Source organism: Exophiala xenobiotica, assembly GCF_000835505.1.
Source record: "Exophiala xenobiotica strain CBS 118157 unplaced genomic scaffold supercont1.5, whole genome shotgun sequence".
Taxonomy (NCBI): Eukaryota; Fungi; Ascomycota; class Eurotiomycetes; order Chaetothyriales; family Herpotrichiellaceae; genus Exophiala; species Exophiala xenobiotica.
Window position 1 is genome coordinate 2,519,947 of NW_013562490.1, and position 17,737 is coordinate 2,537,683.

The 17,737-nt window shown below is 51.5% G+C and overlaps 6 protein-coding genes across 7 annotated transcripts; 4 read left to right on the forward strand and 2 right to left on the reverse strand.

The window, feature by feature from the left end:
* The first annotated feature begins 177 nt into the window (after window positions 1–177).
* PV05_08724 (uncharacterized protein) lies at window positions 178–3,567 on the forward strand. The gene is made up of 10 exons (XM_013458260.1): window positions 178–559; window positions 638–917; window positions 1,026–1,303; window positions 1,366–1,670; window positions 1,726–1,831; window positions 1,884–2,108; window positions 2,158–2,220; window positions 2,279–2,488; window positions 2,560–3,191; window positions 3,270–3,567. Exons 1-10 carry the CDS (start codon window positions 333–335, stop codon window positions 3,323–3,325), a joined length of 2,382 nt encoding a protein of 793 aa, XP_013313714.1. The 5' UTR covers window positions 178–332; the 3' UTR covers window positions 3,326–3,567.
* A 492-nt stretch (window positions 3,568–4,059) lies between these two features.
* On the forward strand, window positions 4,060–6,374 carry PV05_08725 (uncharacterized protein; the record flags this gene model as incomplete). Its single annotated transcript, XM_013458261.1, has 2 exons — window positions 4,060–4,880; window positions 4,944–6,374. The coding sequence occupies 2 exons, from the start codon at window positions 4,060–4,062 to the stop codon at window positions 6,319–6,321; spliced, it is 2,199 nt and encodes a 732-aa protein (XP_013313715.1). The 3' UTR covers window positions 6,322–6,374.
* Window positions 6,375–6,952: 578 nt separating this feature from the next.
* On the reverse strand, window positions 6,953–9,995 carry PV05_08726 (the record flags this gene model as incomplete). Of its 2 annotated transcripts, XM_013458263.1 has the most annotated exons (6): window positions 6,953–7,582; window positions 7,635–7,694; window positions 7,755–8,620; window positions 8,665–8,734; window positions 8,800–9,434; window positions 9,625–9,995. In XM_013458263.1, the coding sequence occupies 5 exons, from the start codon at window positions 9,268–9,270 to the stop codon at window positions 7,133–7,135; spliced, it is 1,917 nt and encodes a 638-aa protein (XP_013313717.1). In that variant the 3' UTR covers window positions 6,953–7,132. The 2 variants fall into 2 exon arrangements, with proteins under 2 accessions (XP_013313717.1, XP_013313716.1); XM_013458262.1 differs by lacking the exon at window positions 9,625–9,995 and having other exon boundaries at window positions 6,953–7,694; window positions 8,800–9,489.
* Window positions 9,996–10,893: 898 nt separating this feature from the next.
* Window positions 10,894–13,195, forward strand: PV05_08727 (uncharacterized protein; the record flags this gene model as incomplete). Its single annotated transcript, XM_013458264.1, has 8 exons — window positions 10,894–11,122; window positions 11,222–11,301; window positions 11,354–11,462; window positions 11,524–11,714; window positions 11,768–12,028; window positions 12,076–12,146; window positions 12,200–12,908; window positions 13,022–13,195. The coding sequence occupies 8 exons, from the start codon at window positions 10,894–10,896 to the stop codon at window positions 13,193–13,195; spliced, it is 1,824 nt and encodes a 607-aa protein (XP_013313718.1).
* Window positions 12,792–15,393, reverse strand: PV05_08728 (uncharacterized protein). The gene has a single exon (XM_013458265.1). It carries the CDS (start codon window positions 15,027–15,029, stop codon window positions 13,245–13,247), a length of 1,785 nt encoding a protein of 594 aa, XP_013313719.1. The 5' UTR covers window positions 15,030–15,393; the 3' UTR covers window positions 12,792–13,244.
* A 210-nt stretch (window positions 15,394–15,603) lies between these two features.
* Window positions 15,604–17,368, forward strand: PV05_08729 (uncharacterized protein). The gene has a single exon (XM_013458266.1). It carries the CDS (start codon window positions 15,840–15,842, stop codon window positions 17,031–17,033), a length of 1,194 nt encoding a protein of 397 aa, XP_013313720.1. The 5' UTR covers window positions 15,604–15,839; the 3' UTR covers window positions 17,034–17,368.
* Window positions 17,369–17,737: the final 369 nt, after the last annotated feature.

The following is a 17,737-nucleotide window of genomic DNA, read 5'->3' on the forward strand; positions in this document are numbered from 1 at the left end:
ATGAACAAGGATGGCAGATCGAGTGTCAGAGATACTGTACTATGTATGTCGAGCTGCGGCGCAGTCCTGATTAGGCAACCGTGCCGAAGGCATGTGCCAAGAGGTGCAGGCCCGGCAGTACCTTCCTTTTTCATCCTGATATCCTGGTACCTTCGGAAACGCGCTCCAAGCTTCGGTCTCGCAGACGCTTTTGCGTCACGGAGGTATATCCTCGATATATATATTCTCAGCCTTCGTATCAGATTTACGAAATACGTTCCCCGCTTCGGTATCTGGATTTACAGGTTCGATCTGCTGCTCCTCGACATGAACAGCATCCCGAATACACCCAAATGTCATCCTCCGAATTCCTAAATAGGAATTCCTCGGGGAAAGCCACGGACCCGCTCATCAATTTCCAGGTGAACATCCCAGAGGACGATATCTGGGACAACTTTGTCACAGGGGACAGGGCCTCTTCCAAACCGCAGCCATGTCCGAGCGAATCCCAAACTTCGCCCAAGAAGAGGAGATCAAAGGGTTCTAATGTGACCCGAGCATGTGGCAATTGTCGAAAACGGTGAGTCTGTCCGTTCATCAAGCCACACATCATCGCCTGCTGTGGAGTCTCAGCTGATGGACCGGCCCATCCACATAGGCGGACAAGATGTGATGGTCAACCCCGATGCTCCCATTGCGTACGCAGAAATGAGGAATGCACGTATGTCGGCCATACGGACGGTCGAAAGACCGCAGCGAAGGGATACGTCGAGATGCTCGAGAGTCGGATTAAACAGTTGGAACGAGAACGGTCCACGTCCTCAGTGGAGCCTACTGCTTGCCCATTGACAGAGACAAGTCACCTATCACCCTTGAACAGTACAGCGACCACAGTGCAGCATGAAAAGTCCTACCAACTCTCAGGAGAGTTCACGTCGGTGAGTTGATGATGATTTGTCTATATCCTGGGAACGCCGCCTCTACGGTGGAATCACAGCGGGGCGGTGTGAAAGGACAAGACGCTGGTTGATTGACACTTCGTTTAGGCTGGAAACGAGTTTGCGACTCACTATGGTCCTACCTCGGCGCTCAGGCACCTGCCTCCGGTATTCATGGTGACCACGGAAGAACGGCTCACGACCCAACACCGTGGTCAAGGAATTGAAACCCTGACAAGACAGGTACTGGAGGCGAGCAGTCAGATGTTACAGCTTGCACGTCCGCTCGATCCGATGATTCACCGAACTCTATTGAGGGTCTATTTCAGCTACTTTGCGGATTGGTGTCTGTGGTGTGACGAAGCGGCTTTTGTCGCCGGACTGAAGTGAGTACCCTCCTCAGTTACCCTATCCTATCAAGCTCTCGCATTGATGTTTTTCTACCTAGAGCGAGCGCAGAAACGTCTCAACCCCTTCGATCGCCGGATTACTCGCCGTTCTTCCATTGCACGATCCTGGCAGTAACTGCGCTCCACTCTAAATCCATCTTTCCACCGGAAGTCGATGTCACGGCAATTCGGTCGTCACTGACCACTCGAGCGAAGGAGATGATGGAAGGAGAATTGGGAAGACCACTGACCACAACGGTGAAGGGTTTGATGCTAGTGGGATCAGTCCAGTTCGAGAATGCACATAGACACGTCAATCTTGGTTGGATTTGCGAAGGAATGGCAACGAGGGCGGCGCAGATTCGTGAATGAGGTTCCCCAATCATCGTGACTGTGGCCATTCTCGCTGACGCTTTCAGTTGGTCTGCATATCGATTGCCAAGATTTGGTTAGCAGTGCGCGCATGTCTCAGGCAACCAAGAATTACCGGGATCGTACTTTCTACACGGTATACATTCAGGACATGTAAGTTGTCAATTCGTGGTTTGGGAACCCGATCATACTGAACGTGCTGTAGCTTGTGGAGCTTCATCGTCGGGCGCACTGCGAGCTTTCACGTCGAGGATTTTGGCGTCCCGCTTCCGACCATTGACGCGGAGCAAGATGGCGCGCCATGGCTGAGCCACCGAGACCGTACACAATCTGGAGGTAATGCGTTGGCGACAAGACCTGGGTGGAAGAGCTCCACCTTCCACTGGACTTGCCGCCTCATTTGTCTTGCAGACTCGATCCATCAATTACTGTGAGCTAAGAGTGCGGGAGTCTACATTTTCAAAATTGACATGTTGTAGGTACACAGTTCGTCCACGAACCACTGGGATGGAGGAGACCAGAGACCAGAGCTCGAGATTGAAGTGAGGGAGCAATCATGCTTGTAACGATGAGGTCCCGAGAGCTAACCGCTGCTAACAGTGTAAAATTGGGTGCTTGGCTCGTGGATCTCCCTATTCCACTACGGCTGGAAGCTTGGGGCGATTTCCATGTGCCGCCACATATTCTCACCATGCACGCCACGTTCCACTATCTCCGTATCCTTCTGCACCGTCCGATGTACAATCGTATTAAGGATGACGGGCAGCAGAGCGACGTACCTGTCTCAGTCGAGATTTGCGATACCTCAGCGTGAGTACTATTTCACCGCCCAATACCCCCCTCCCCCACAAGACGTTGCGAATCTGGCTTATATTTGCCAGTGACGAGGTCTTTAACATCGTCAAGCTGTTTATCGACTCTTGCGACTCCCTTCAATTTGCACCGTTTCTCTTCTCCGACATCATTTTCACCGTCGGTACGATATATCTGTTGCAGATTGTCAGGACCGAGATCCAGGCCTCCACGGGGGAACCTCGCTCGTCCAAAACGCCTTCTTCTCCGAAACTGGACAAATGTTTAGAGATACTACAGGAGCTAGACTGGCCAGCTGCCACCAATAGCAGGGACAGCCTTCTTAGAATGAAGGCAGAACGACTTCAACCAAGCACTCGGAACTCGTCTTCCTCAACGGATGAAACCGGGCAATCGGGAAATTCCATCAATAAGGCTGATGCTCAGAGCCTGGAGGCCTTCCTGAGAAATCCCTCGACGGAAGTGATTCAGATCCTGACCAACATGGGATGGAAGCCCCCTGAGAACCCTCCACCACTAGTCGAAGAGCATTCTAATCCATTCTCGACCGGTTCTGACAAGGGATTCGAAAGCGTGGATGGTCAATTTTCGAACATGGTCAATTTTAATCAGATGGCTTGGATGGATCCTATACAGTACCTCTTGTCTGGTCATTATGAGAATCACTTGGAGGGCAACTTGATTCAATCAGGCGATGAAGGTGAGCTAATCCAGCCTTCTAGCGATCCCACAAACCCGTCAAGTTGGCCGAGGGTTTCACTACTGACATGGATGCAAGTGCTATCACTGGGACCTTCTTGGGGTCAAGCTGGTAGTTCGTCGACGCTGTTCTAAGACCGAGGAATGGAGACTTTCAATTCTCCTGCGGAGGCGTGCATCATACCTTCATGCCTTCAATCGACGCCTCGTTAACCAGTCTACTGGCACAAGACAGCCTCGAGTCTTCTCGTCATTGGTTCCATGGCAGGCAAGTGCTGGACCAATCAGAGCAAGATACAGACAAGACCAATCAGAACGAGCGAGGGCATCTCGAAATAGACGACCAATCAAGTTCGAATTTACGCGCCTGAATCGACTTCATCCTTGCTTCTTCATCTTTCTCCTTCTCCTCTTCATTCTCTTCTCTCTCTCTTCATAGGTTCGCTCCTCGCCAATGACTGTCCAAGCCGCCCTTGCAGATGTGATGAATCTGAACGACTGTCCTTTTCTGCTATCTTAAGGCTCTAAACGCCAGCCAAGGCCGCTTTTCTCCCTTCTCTTGCTGATTGGCCTTCGCTCACACCTATGGAGCAACTCCCCAGAGAGCGCCGTTCCTCCAGAACCGGATCCCCTTGGCCATGGTCTTTGAGTGACTTACTGTCTACAATGCTGTCTATCCTCATCTTCTGTCCTTCCTTCATTTCTATCTTCATGCGGCTGGTCCACGGTTGAACGTTGCAGTCGTGTTCTCTCTTTCGTGCTTCTTGTTGTTCTGCCATCGCCTCCTGCAGCAGGCCTGCAACTCTGGCTCTTTCTTCCCCTAATAACCATAACCTGCCCTTCTCCGAGCAAGAGACCAGGCTTGCAAGATGTCTTCAAGTCAGGGTTTCTCGCTGTTTCCCACGACCGTGCCCAAGATTGCTATTCCCAGTCCTCACAAAAAGAATCCTAGCCTGCACAGCATCAGCATCGTGGCATCGCCCCAGAGCACCGTTTCCAACGGCGAATCAATCGTTATCAAGATGGAGCAGGAGCAGCCTCCCTTACCTCAACTCCCGGCGCACTTGAATGAGCGAAGAGATTCGTCGCCTTCGCCAGAAGATATTGGACGAGCCATTACTACCACATCTCCGATCGATGGCAGGACACCTACACAGCCTGTCGCCCCTTCAGCATCGCTCGCCAAGTATACGCCCTCCCTGTATCAATCTCCTCAGATGAGCCACTCCTCTCCACAGCCGTCATTCTCTCTAGGTGCAGGATCCGCCACGACTCTCGTGCAGGTGCAGACCCATTCGCATACGCAGACACAAATAGCGATCTCAACCAAGTCTCCCGTCGAGCCTTCACCCATTGTGCCCATTCGGTCTATGTTTCCAAGATACGATCCGTCCATTCATTTAACAAAGCAGCCTTCCGCGCCTCAACGGCCTGTCCCAGCTCGTTTGTCATGCCTCCTACCTCCCGGCGCCTTCTCTCGGGAAGACTACCGCAGCAATCTCTCCTTACCCTTCGCAGCCTCCGCTCAGCGGACAGCTCCAGCAAGCATCCTCAACTTCCCCTCCGATGTGCTGAGCGTGAATGTTGGCCGTCGAATCTCCACGCAGCGGGATCTCGAGAAACTTTGGGAGGCTTCGCACGGCACCGAACCGGACTTCGCCATCAAAACTTTCACGCTCGAAATGGCACGGTACGTATATCAGGCTTCCTCAATTTTCCCCCTTTGTTTCGTGCCCCTGCTGATGCCCAATAGAACAGAAGAAGCAACATTCGTATTCGGCTCCCACCCATCTTTACCATTCTACACTCTGCAGACCTATGACACCAATGAAATTGCCGTCACCAAGACCTGCCCCAGAAAAGCGACGTCGACTCGGGACGTCGTTCTGTGCCCTCTTGAGCCTGCCTCTCGGCGACAGCCGCCCAACGACGGCCTTGTGGCATTCATCTTTCCCAAACTGGCCGCCATGTTAGCCATCCACCAGTCGGCCTCCCTCGCACGGGAAAACAATCTCGCACCAACCGACCGCGACGAGATCGAAGCCCAGGCCGTTCGCCGCGCCGCCAAGCAAGAAGCATGCCATCTGCGCTTCAACGCTCGAGGCGGGTTCTACGAGCTCGAGCACCCCGCCATCGGCCGCGGTGCGATGGGTGGTGATTTCGCGGCCACCTCGCCCATGCCCAGCTCTCCGACCACGATACGCAGTATAACAGGCAAACCAGTGCTGCATATCACCATTTCGATGGAAGGTGCCCTGCCCACGATCCATGTCATCGATCCTAATGCCGCACGACGCACGCTCGGTCTAACGGGACCAGCGACACCCATGGCATCATCCGCAGGTCAAGGCATTCGGCGACTCTCCACGCTTCCACAAACGGACGGCAACACGGCGGCAACAGCGACTCCGGACCACCCACCCCTGGCCACGCTGGACTTGACCGTGCAAACACTGTACATCGACGCCAATGGACTGCTCGAGCTAATGCCCTCGTTGTTCAGTATCGACAGTATCGTCAGCGCCATGCTCGCCGTTGCCGTGGCCGATGCAACCACCAACCCAGCTCTAGGCAGCATGGAGGTCTGGAAACCTCGGCCGGCGCCGGCATCAAGTCTCGGCCACGCTCCGAGCATGAGCATGGGCATGCGCACGCCGCGACCGGGAAGCGTCAAGAGCCACGCGGGGAGTATGTTCTACGCCACGATAGCAGAGCGTGAAGAAGCAGAGGAAGAAGCCAAGTTGATGCGCCAGGATCATGAAAATGATGTGCGCGGCGGCCGCCACACCGGATCGGGCTCCAAGGGTCGAGCGTGGTTCGGCTGGAAGAAGGGTCATGTTGAGGAAGTCGACGAGGAGACCATCACGTCATGCGGGAAGCGGACGGCAAAGAAGACAGGCAAGAAGGGCAAACCCAAGCAAATCACCATGGCCGAGTTTGATCTGGAGAAACTCGGCCATTATCAGTCGGGAGACCGCAAGGGCGAGGAATTGCCTGTGCTGACGCGCTCGGCCTTGAGTTTCCTCATCACCGGGCTGAAGTTGCTTGTCTGGTTGATGACGACGGTCGTGCAGCTTCTGGCTTGGATCCTGGTGAATCTCTCGAGGGCCGTGACCAGCGAGAAGTTCTAGGATCGTCCTAGTATCCCTCAAAGGGCGCGCGGGGCTTTTCCTTTTTTTTTTTTCTTCTTGACAGTCCTTGCATAACAAGCATGGACCCTTTTTGGCGTGATGCATTCGGCGTTTTGGTCGACCGTGGTACACTGGTAGTGGTGCTGCAAGTTGGCTGGACAGTTTCTTCCCGTTCGCCGTGGCCGTGGCCGTGGTATCAGTATGGATGATGGGAATCGGTAATTGTACGCTATGGAATCATGGCAATCGCCTAGCAACACTACTTACATAGCAAAATGTCAGAATAGAGGAAGATTGGTCAAGACTAAGAATGCACAGATCAAGCCGCAGAACGAGTTCTCCAGAGGCCATGCACTCCTTCGTCAGGACTAGATGCGACTTGTCTGCCACCATGCAAGAGAGTGTCGTCAAAGAAATGATTCCACATGGGGGTGGAAAGCGTCTGAGTCTCTTGGGATAATTTAAAGGAGCCTGGAAGAGGCTCATGAGGTTCACTAGGCTTTACCCAAAAAGACCAAAGATACCGGAGAGTGTGAATCAATCAGGCACGAGAGCTTTCTCAACTATCTCCGCTCACACTCACAACTTTTCCATCACGGCTATAAGATAATCGTTCAGTGCTGCGCGCAGGCTGGGGCGGAGGGCCACCAGCCTTGATCATACATGGATGGACACTGGTTGGATCTAGGAATGCCACCTATGCGGAGGAATACTCCTTCGAAATTTTGGACCTCCTCCAAGTCCATTCGCATAGGGACGCACAGCCAGAGACTCCCGGGCTTCCAGTCTCCAATGTTTCCCATGCTCTTCTTCAAATACCAGAATCAGGCAAGAAGTACCATGGGTCTGTCTTGCTTTTGCAGGGATCCTGCCCCTTGTCTGCCCACCAATTGCGACAATCACTATGCCATGCTTTCCACTTGTCACAGATCTGCGATGCCCGACAGAGTGCATTTGACTGCGCATACTTGCCACAATAATTGGTTGAGCCATCTGATGGATGAGGCCAGATAGCATTCGCATCAGATTGGCGTTCAAGAATTTGCGCCCCAAGCCCAAAAGAGGCGTGACCGGCGATGTGACAATGCATCAACCAATTACCCGGATTGTCGGCTTTGAATGCGATCATGACCCAACCGTTCGTGGGCAATAGCACTACATCCCGACGAGCAGGGTTGCAGGTATTAAGCGGGTCGCCAGGATTGAAAAATCCCGAATAACTCTGGTTGAGTATTGCAAAATCGTGACCGTGCAGGTGTATCTGGCATGAGTCAAGTCCATGGTCTCTTCTTCTGACCGTATCTTGCACTTACCGGATGTGCTCCACTAGTCGAATGCCCGGTGGCCTTGTTTCCTTGGATGAGTAGATAGATCTTTGTTGGAGTTAGTGCGCGACAACTTTGAAAAAAGAGGGGGAACTGAATATTCCATACCCAATCTGTCTCCTTCAGATTCTCCGGGATCACAACCGACGGTGTCGGCCACCGATGGCTCAATGGTTGATTCAGCTGGAAGAACATAGGATTGTCGTAGTCGACGCGAAGGGGATTGAATGTGGTGTGGTCAGGTAATTCCAGAGAGAACAGTGCCAATGGGTAAGTAATGTTGGGATCGAGTTTTTTGGTATTGAGGTTTACGTCACGCTCCTCTCCGGTGCTGTTACTAGCTGGGATGCTGTTCGCCGCCGGGCCGACCAGCCAAGGCACGATTGGAACCAGGTTTCCCGCGTTTTCATCTTCACATTCAAGTGAGAAGTCTGTCCACGGTGTAGATGAAGGTGTCTCGGGGGCTCCCTTTCTGTACGTTAAGATGCCAGTGACGTTGTATCCTTCGATGTTGTATTTCGCATTGTCGGACCAGTGCTTGAAGCAGTGGGCAATGCCAGTTCGAATCCAGAAATCCTTGCGACCCACGTGGTTAGGGCCTATGGGGTTTGCCTCGACAATGAGGTTGTAGCGTTGACCGATACCGACGAGAATGGAATGCGTGGAATAGGGTTGTATAGGTACGAAGTCGGCAGTGACGACCGTTAGATTGTGATTGTCGATCGAGAAGACAAATTGAGTCTCGAAGGAGGTGTTGATGATACGGAGCAGATACCGCTTTGGTCGTGACTTGGATGATGGCGTATCGTAAAGAGGTAGCGGGTCAAAGTGTAGTGTCTCTATCGTGGGGATCTGCGTCCAATTGCTGCATCTGTTCGGCTGCGACTCGCATCCGAATCGAGTCACATTTCCTCGACCATTCAATAGGATTGTTCCGTTTATCAAGCTGTCGTTTTGGAACATACTCCAATGACCTAAAGCCTGTTAGAGAAAAAAAGAGGAAGAGCTTAAAACGCACTCCAGTCTGTCAACAGCAAGGGTATCTCAGCTGGCTCGTCATAGGGAGCTGATGTTGGGCCGTGAATGGTCTGCAATTGTGTCGATTAGTCTCGATTTGCTATACAGTACAGTCCGAGTATATGGTACAACTTACAATGGGACCGGCCAGACCATCAGCATACTGCAGTGAGTAATGAGAGTGGTACCAGGAGCTCCCGTACTGGGTCGTATTGATAATATAGCTGAAACTGTCCTTAGGTGCTATCGGGCATTGTGTCACCCCTGGAACGCCATCCATATGCATAGTAAGAAATTGTCGGAGTCCATGCCAGTGTATCGCTGTCCCATTGTATTGGAGGTTGTTCACGACGGTGATGTTGAGAACGTCTCCCCAGCAAGCTTGGATCCAAGGCCCAGGATAGGTGTCATTGAACAGTTTTGCATTGGTGAAATTTTGACCATCCGCATTCCACCACCCGTCTTTCACATTGAGTGTATAATTGCGCACGATGCCGTGCGGGCGCAGTGCTTCGTAGTCTGTGTTGATATCGAACTGACCCATGTCGGCATTCTTCAACCAGCATGACCTGTCTGTCTCAGTCGAGCAAGATTCCCACCCGATCATGTTCGAATAATCACATATGAACTTGCTTCCTGGCCGTATACCTGGAGGCTGAAAGATTGGCCCTCTGCGGAGCGGCTTCGGCTCTGATGGGGAGATCTCGCCATGGCCAGGTACATTGGGGAGGTTCGAAGGTCCTGTTGGCAGCAGAGGCACCTGGTTGTAGTCTTGCAAAGTGAGTAGTTGGACGAGGCCTGTCCAGAACCGTGCGAACAATTTCATGATTTCTTCGACTTAGGAATTGAGCTTTGGTAGTAAATGTGAATGATATGAAAGGCTCAAACTTTTTGCAACACCCATAGAGGCAGGAGTGTGTTCAGCTGAAGGGGTGCGGAGAGATGTTTTTTTACAGCTTACCTGGTCGCTCGGGCTCAGCGTGAGATCGGATTGCAGCTCCCGCATTGTGATCTGCATCAATATCTGCCGGTCGCCTGAAGTAGCAACCTGGGGGAAGCTCACGGAGCTCTGACACTTGCAAAGCGAACCATCCTGTGCGAGGTGACGAATAAGCCTGAGTCAGACCAGAGCCGAATGCTGGTGGCCTAGATGTCAAGGAGAAGCAGACCGAGCAGCAGGCCAATACGGATATGCAGGAGTGATGGGGGTTCAGCTACGGCTGATGTGCAGATGGCTTGCAGCGTAGATGGTTGATGTGCAGGTGGCTGAAGAGAAGATGGCTGAAATTCAGAAGAGTCAGGACACTAGTGAACGGAGCTCCGCGAGCCACGCTGCAGTTGATATCACCTGAAATCCACGCCATTTCGCTTACATTGCTGCTGTCATTATTGTAAGGAGATGGCAAAGCAAGAAGAGGGTAAAATGGATTTGGTGGCTGCAATAGTATATTGATGTTATGGCTGTCTCTGGCCAGATACGAGTAGAAAAGAAGAGTAAGTGCAGGAGAGCGCGCGGGGAAAGAGAAGAGGTGTCCCGAATGGGCTATTCCGAAGTTGGTCTAGTGTTACATGTGACAGCTTTGGAATCGCAACTACCCCCTTTGCCTCCCAGTGCCTCCCACACCTCCCTACCACCTCCCTACACCTACCTACAAGCTGTTTTGCCTACCCTGACATGCAGCCAAGTAGAGGAGCTCTGCCAAATTCAATGGATGCTGAAGAATTCTCTTCACATGTCCATGCCGTGAAAGCTTGTACAGATCAAGCAACATGTGCAGATTGTGATCTAGCCGCTGCATACACTTTACGTGTCGACACGAAACCAACTGCCTGCTTCTGCATCCGAGATTGATACATTGTTACACAGCTAAGGAAGGTCTCAGACAGCCTCAGTCCCGATAGAAACAAAAGAAATGAGACCCAGCATCGTTGACGACTGAAAATGGAAGCACATAGATCTAGACTCCGTCTTTCGGTAACTGCCATCTTCCTTCCACCAGTCAAGACCTGATGGCGCCTTTTCAGCTTGCGGAAAGCGAAACCTTTGGTCGACCATGGAGTGGCTGTCTCTGATATCAGCTGAATCAACATGCCTATGCTCTGATGAGATAGTCGGAAACGACGTCTAGAAATGCTAAGCATGCTGCCTGGAGTTGCTTGACCTGTTTCTGACTTCTGAGATTAATCGGTTTATCACAAGCTTCTGAACAGCTTCAGGTACGATCTAACGATGGTCCATTATCCCATTACCGGTATCAAGGTGGAAGATGTGAACAATGTCCCGAATCGTGTTGAGCTTCAAGACTGGTATCTGAAAGCGACAAGTGGCACCAATACCGAAGCCGCACTCCAGTTATCACTGTTTATCCACGCGTTGGATCGGTTCCAGGCTGACAAGTTCGTGCCTGGCCCCAATGTCAAGGAAGAGGATGCGCAGCTATCATACTTCCGGATCGCAGGTAGGTAGTCACGTTCCAATGCTAAGCTGAATCGAACTCATCGTTCAAACGGCATCCACGGTGCTCCCGTCCTACCTTGGGACGGTGCTACTAATGAAGATACGGACCACCCGTTCTTCTGTGCCCATAATCAGTCAACATTTCCAACTTGGCACAGGCCTTATCTGGTTCTGTATGAGGTATGCCAGCCTATATCTGGATTTCAAGATACATTATTAACCAGGTTGACAGCAAGTACTCTACAAGAACATGCTGCAATTTCTTGACGCTATTCCGGATAGCCAATACAAACCTACTGTTCCCAAGTCTCAATGGCTCGCTGCTGCGAAGAAATGGCGCCGTAAGTCACACACTCTTACCGTCGTGTGGCTGCCTGACTACTAAGTAATGGTTATGTGTAGTACCATATTGGAATTATGCCGCCCGTCCGCTCTTGCCAGACATTGTCACAAGACCAAACATCATGGTCATTACGCCACAAGGCTCTACAAAGACCTTCGATCACAATCCTATGGCGTCCTACCAGCTGAAGGATTCCAACGGTAAAGTTGCGAAATTTGGTTCATTGCCAGAGGAACTGCAGCTCGGAGACGTGAGTTTATTACAAAACATGGGATGCGGTTCATTACTAAATTCAGATTGTAGTACGCCGACAAATCAGCGACCTTCCATGGTACTGTCGCTTCGATCAACAACGACCTTACAGGTACGGCTGCAGATGATCCGATGCCGCATAGCCAAAAGGCCGGTCCAGGTAAAGCGGAGGGTGTGATTAGCGAGAACGTGTCCCGCCTCATGAACGACACGTATTTCGACACCTACTCCAAGTTTGCGTCCACAAGGTATAATCAAGACCTTGGCGCGACGGAGTGGCTGTCTCTAGAAGCAGTCCACAATTATATCCATGTATGCGGCTTTGATAACTCTCCACACAATGGCTGACATGGACTCAGGGGTGGGTTGGTGGTTTTATGGGGCGGCAAGACCTCGCGGCTTTCGATCCCATTTTCTGGCATCATCATTGGTAAGAATCCTTTACAAAGGTACTTGAGAATCATCACTAAAATATATTCTCAGTTTCATTGACATGGTCTTTGACAGTTGGCAGACCGCAACTGGCCACAAGAAGTGGTTTGATCCCAAGAACCCCATCATCGTCCAGGGCCAGACAGAAGCACAGCCCTCTGAATTTTCTACCTATCCCTTAAAGCCTTTCTTCAAAGGCCCATCGGATAAAGACGTCTACACCTCCGATGACACACAATGGGTGTCCCAGCTCGGCTACAAGTACGACAAGACTTTGCCCTCCATGCGATCATCGGCCGTGCCCAACCATTCCCAGGCCAAGATGGTAGTGAGCCGAATGGTCAACACCCAGCTCAGTATGACCAGAGCCGAAACAGCCGAATTTCTTCCAGTTGATCGGAAGACCGACAACGACTTGATCATCAATGTGCGCTATAACAGGTTTGCTATTCACAACGGTGAGGCTTACTGGATCCACTTCTTCGTCGGAGACGTTGGTGCGCCAGAGAACTACCTTACCAACCCGGACCGCGTGGGCAGCGTGTACAACTTCACTTCTCCCATCGATGTCACGGGCTGCGGGAACTGCCGGCAAGAAAAGCAGCAAGGAGGCCTTGCAACAGGGCAAGTTCCCATCACCGGCGCCATGCTCAAAGATTGGCAGAACATTCACATCCATGAGTTCCCAAGCGACGGGCCCTTTGACGAGCATAGCATCGAGACATATCTGGCTGCAAAGCTACAGTGGAGGATTATCACGGTAAGACTCTTTGTCTCCCTCTCCCCTCTCTCTCTCGTTTTGCCAGTGAGCCTAGGGCTGGCATATATGATGCGTCATGATAACCGGAACTAACGAAAATCCGCTGCTGCCAGTCAAATGGCGAAGAGGTCGCCGCCGAGTCACTCCCAGATTTAAAGGTCTTTGTCCTTCTCGGCGACGCTGATCATAGCCAAGATGTCCACGTTGAGAGTGTCTTTGGTAACTACGACGTCATTTGGGGTGCAACAGCGGGCAAGGCCGGAGGAGGTGTACCTGGCGACGTTTAAGCATGTGCTTCCGCGAACTACCTGGTATGGTAGCTGATGATCTCAGACATTATTTTGGAAACAGAATGTCAGCTTGTCTAACGGTGGTGGGAATAAGCTCTTGCGATATTTCGAGCCTGTGCAGCCCTGGCGAGTAAGGGTACTCCGGTATGCTCTTCATAGTCATCCGAAATTGCAACGAGTCATTCAGTTTGTAAGTAGCCCGATCCCGAAAGTACTGCCAGTGAGACAACCCAGAGCCTGAAGACGATTCCCTGAACCTCTTCCATAAGGGTATGGCTATATCAACTAGTGATTGCGGCTGTTGATGGGTGACTCCGGAGGACCAGAAGTGATCACCCGCCGGGCCCAAGGCTATGGTGAGCGAACGACCATCCATGGTTCTGACCATGACAGCCAGCCAGGAATGGGAATCACGGAGCGAGATCGAACGCCTGTACTCCGTTCTGTGACTGTCGTATTCAAGACGGGCTCCATCTCCATCCTCGGTGACTGCGTCCTCGATACGTACGACTTCCTCGCCACGAAATAGTCTGACGTGCGCAGCATCAGAAGGACTGGCAAGAAAGTTGTTTGCTTTGTAGCATAGTTCAACTCTCCAATTTGCGTCCAATGTAGGACGTTCGTGATCCTCGATAGACATGAATACGTTCTCGGCTTTGATCCTGCTTACGTGTTCGGGATCAAGGAATACGAGTGCATCGCGACCGTATCGTGACCATTGCTGGAATAGGCCATTGTAGCGTAACACGCGAATGCCAACACGCTGCCCTTGATAAAGGCAGTTCAAGATGGCGATGAAAGACCCATCAATTCTGGATGTTTCCATGTCCGGATCGGAAACAGCCATATGAGGAAAGCTCGCAATTGGTAAAGACATTGACAGCCCCAAGTTGGTTACCACAATCGGGGTAAGACATCGGTTAGACATTGACAACCCCAAGTTGGTTACCGCAATCGGACATCGGTCCGAGGACGTCGACAAGCGCAAGTTCCCCTCCTGGCGTAGAACGACAATTCCGCGACCGAAGAACGCCGGGCTGTCAGCGAGTATGCTAACCGGCTTCTTGGTAACCGGCTCCGGCAAGCGTCCAGATTCATGGACTTTTGTCCAAGCGAAAATGGAATGATCGTCCGATCCAGATAGGATCTTCAATTGAAGTCGTCGGAAAGCTCTCTTGCCTTCGCCATACAGCAAAGGCATATTAACACCGAAAATCCCCAGAAGACAATAAGCAACATCCTCTAATCTGGTTGTTTGCCGGTTTGAAGCCCAGGACATTCTCTCGCTCACACTGTGCTCGTATATTATTGAGGGATGTAGCAGAGCAACGTGCGGGATGCCAGTGATCTGGCTCACGTCATCCAACAGGCTCAGTTTGGTGCCAATCTCGGACCAGTCCTTGTCGAAAAAAGTTACATGCTTGGGGGCGAGCAGTTCTTGAAGCGTCCAGCCTCGCTTGAACCACCTAGATTGCCGGGAAGCAGTCTCCCAAAAGCAGCGTGAGTGAATATCGACGTCCTCAAGGTATGCATAGCAGATGTGAGCTTCGGAGTACCAGCGGAACATCGAATTGATCGCCTCAGAGAGCTCGGCGCTGCTGCGCTTGTCGATACAGCATGTGTCCACCCATGCATACTTCAAGCCGTCCAGCTTGGCCTGAGCGCAGCATTGAGTGATCTTCTTGAAGCCGCGTTTCCTTTCTGCATCCGGAGTTCCCATCTCTTGAAAGGTGACCTCTTCTACTCCCCAAGTGTGTGACAGGATCGCATAGGGCGGAGGTGTGGAGAAAAATGCACAGAGCTGAAGCGTGGTAGTATCGAGGAGCCACATCGCGTCCAGCTTTCTTCTCGAATTCAACACGGATCATAGGTATAAGATCTTGGAGGCACCGATAGAAATTGGAGCAGAAGAGGGGAAGACGCACGTTGAGGATTCATGTCGGTCAGGCTGAGGCTGGAGTTTAGTACAAGAACGATTGTACTACGGTCTCATGGGTAAATCGTGTAATGAAACTCGCTTAACCGGGATTGCCAAACAGCTGCCGCTTGAATGGTCAAAGCAGCAGTTAGCATTCCATTGAACAAGAGACCCTCCTACCGCACAAATTGTCCTCGCTGCTGTTTGTCGTCGATTGACACCCTAGCGCCAAATCACACGACTTACCCATGAGACCGCAGTACCTCCTTTGCCAAAGTTCCGCTTCAAAAGGGTAGTGCGGCTTAGCCTCATCGTCGGCAGCAGCAGTGAGATGCAATTCAAAAGGCGTTGACATTGCAGCATCGTGGCCCAAAGCCCGCCGTACATTTCTCCGGTTGATCATTTCATGGTGATGCGCAATATCAGTGAATGATCTGCCACACCTTTATTCAAAATGAGATTTTTCCTTATTGATTTCCCTTTCAGATCTTGATATTGTTCTTCCGAGAAGAGGAATTGAAAAAACAACATTGATTCAACATGCTAATGTGCCATACAGTCTCTGTCACAAACATGATCCTGGTAAGACGTGAATCCTTCTTTGAATCTTCCACTTCTCAGTTCAAACCGCGACCCACTTGACCATTTGTCTACTAGTATTCCGCCTTTTACCCTCTTACTACAGCGTAGAATTGCGAAACCCCTTAAAGATATCCCTGCAGGATGAGCTACCGATTCAACCTCGCCACCCCAGATGATCCCTTCGGTGACCTCGAGCAAAAAATACCAGATGATGGTGATGACACCGAATCCCTCACCTCCTCCGAAGATGAAAATGAGGATCTGAGCCCAGAGGAGCAAATTCTCGAAGACCTTGAGTCTGACTTCAACCTATTGACCCTCGAAGCGCAGACAATCATTGCCCATCAGCCTCGAGCGACTCAAGTCCAATTCACCGTCGACACCAGAAAACTGTTCAACGATTACCAACAACATGGCTCAATGGCGCGTCTTAAAGTCGGACTGGAAAAGTTCCTTGAGCGCGGAGACGACGGCGGCAAACTAGAATTCGAAGATGCAGAGGCTGAAAAGGCAAACACCGACCCTGGTCACTTCGGTGAAGTCTTCATGATCAACAACACCGCGGATGACGATCAACCAAAATATGTCGATGGAGGTCTTCGCGTGCACAACACAGTGAATGCTCCAAAGTCAACATTCAATCAATTCCATATCGTGGACTCCGACTCGATCCCCTATGTCACAAATCTGCCATGGGACCCTATCGCCACAGTTCTGCGTTGGCCAGGGAGTCTCCAATGGCCGCGCGGCTTGCTCAGCAGAATCAACCAAATCCTCAGCATTGTCGACCACGAGTCTCGCGTCCGCCTATTCCACCATATCTCCAAGTACGGTCCATCACCAGTCTTCAGAGTTGGCATTGCCCAGCACGTCGAGAGCCAGTACTCCACCATTCTCGAGACTTCCGAAGACAACTATCTCGGCTTGACACCTGAGTCGAGATCCTTCTTGCGCTCCGTGTTCGAATCCGCCGTTAGCCTGAACCGAACCGAGATCCGAATGCTAGCCCAAGCATGCAGAATTGCAGAAGAGTCCGTCAAGATCTTCTGGGAAGACTTCTCTTCTTCCAGGAGGGGTTATAATGCCATGAAGATGTTCATGATGGCTAGAGAGGTGGAGAAGTCGAAAGAAGCGAGACTAGACAAAGTCACCGGACAACGATCTGCGTCTTGGAATGAATACGAGGAAAGAAGGATTGCTGAAGCGAGAAAAGCATACAATATCGGAGCGGCGGAGAAGCAACGACAGCAAGGCCGCCACAGTGAAGCAAGCGATACGGTCCGACCGCTCGGTATTGCCAATGACTACGCCAACCGGAGACTCGGGGAAGAATGAACTGAAGTGGGTCGATTCAAGTGGTATATGCCAGAGTAATCAGACACCACTGCATATCGAAAGGTCATGGATGGGCACAGTGATTGAGCTCAACAATGGCAAGCATTTACGCTTCACAGGACGAGCGTCACTGTGTCAGGTACCAAGGTCATCTGATGAGCCACGCTCTCAGTCCGGAGAAATCAAACTTCGATTTAGTTCGATTGTTTCTTGACGCCTCTTCTCTATGGTGTCGGTATTGATCCAGACGGTCCGAACAGCGTCCTCTAGGAGTCGTGTTTGCTCGGTAACAAACAAAGCAAATCGTGCCGACAGCAGACGGCACAGCTTTCTCGGCCTAGGCCTATCATATCTGTGGTCCTTCAAGTACAGGACGACATAAACACGCCGCACAAATCTTTCCACTGCTTGTTCCTCCACAACTTCATGCTTCGGTGAAACAATTCCGTAACAGATATTCTAGTCGGTGTCGGCCAGAGCTTTTTCGGCTTTGGGAGACTGCCCCTTGCTTTGAAGCCAGACTTTAGCTGCCTGCTTGACAATGCCAGGCTTCGCCCCGCTTAGTAGGCTCCACAAGTGGTCCACCATCTTCTTGCTCGCCCGCCCTGAGCAGGTCGTATCCCTCGGCGCTTCCTCAATGATGGGCGGACAGTGGAAGTAAGCGGTTCAGTGGGCCATGATTTGGCCGCCGCAGTACAGCCGCT

Excerpts from the sequence above, each read along its gene's own strand:
- PV05_08724 (XM_013458260.1), top strand. The coding sequence starts at position 333 with ATGTCATCCTCCGAATTCCTAAATAGGAATTCCTCGGGGAAAGCCACG. Across the intron at positions 1,671-1,725 it reads AACGAGGGCGGCGCAGATTC|TTGGTCTGCATATCGATTGC; the intron begins GTGAATGAGGTT and ends TGACGCTTTCAG. Across the intron at positions 1,832-1,883 it reads ACGGTATACATTCAGGACAT|CTTGTGGAGCTTCATCGTCG; the intron begins GTAAGTTGTCAA and ends AACGTGCTGTAG.
- PV05_08728 (XM_013458265.1), bottom strand. The coding sequence starts at position 15,029 with ATGTGGCTCCTCGATACTACCACGCTTCAGCTCTGTGCATTTTTCTCC.
- PV05_08729 (XM_013458266.1), top strand. The coding sequence starts at position 15,840 with ATGAGCTACCGATTCAACCTCGCCACCCCAGATGATCCCTTCGGTGAC.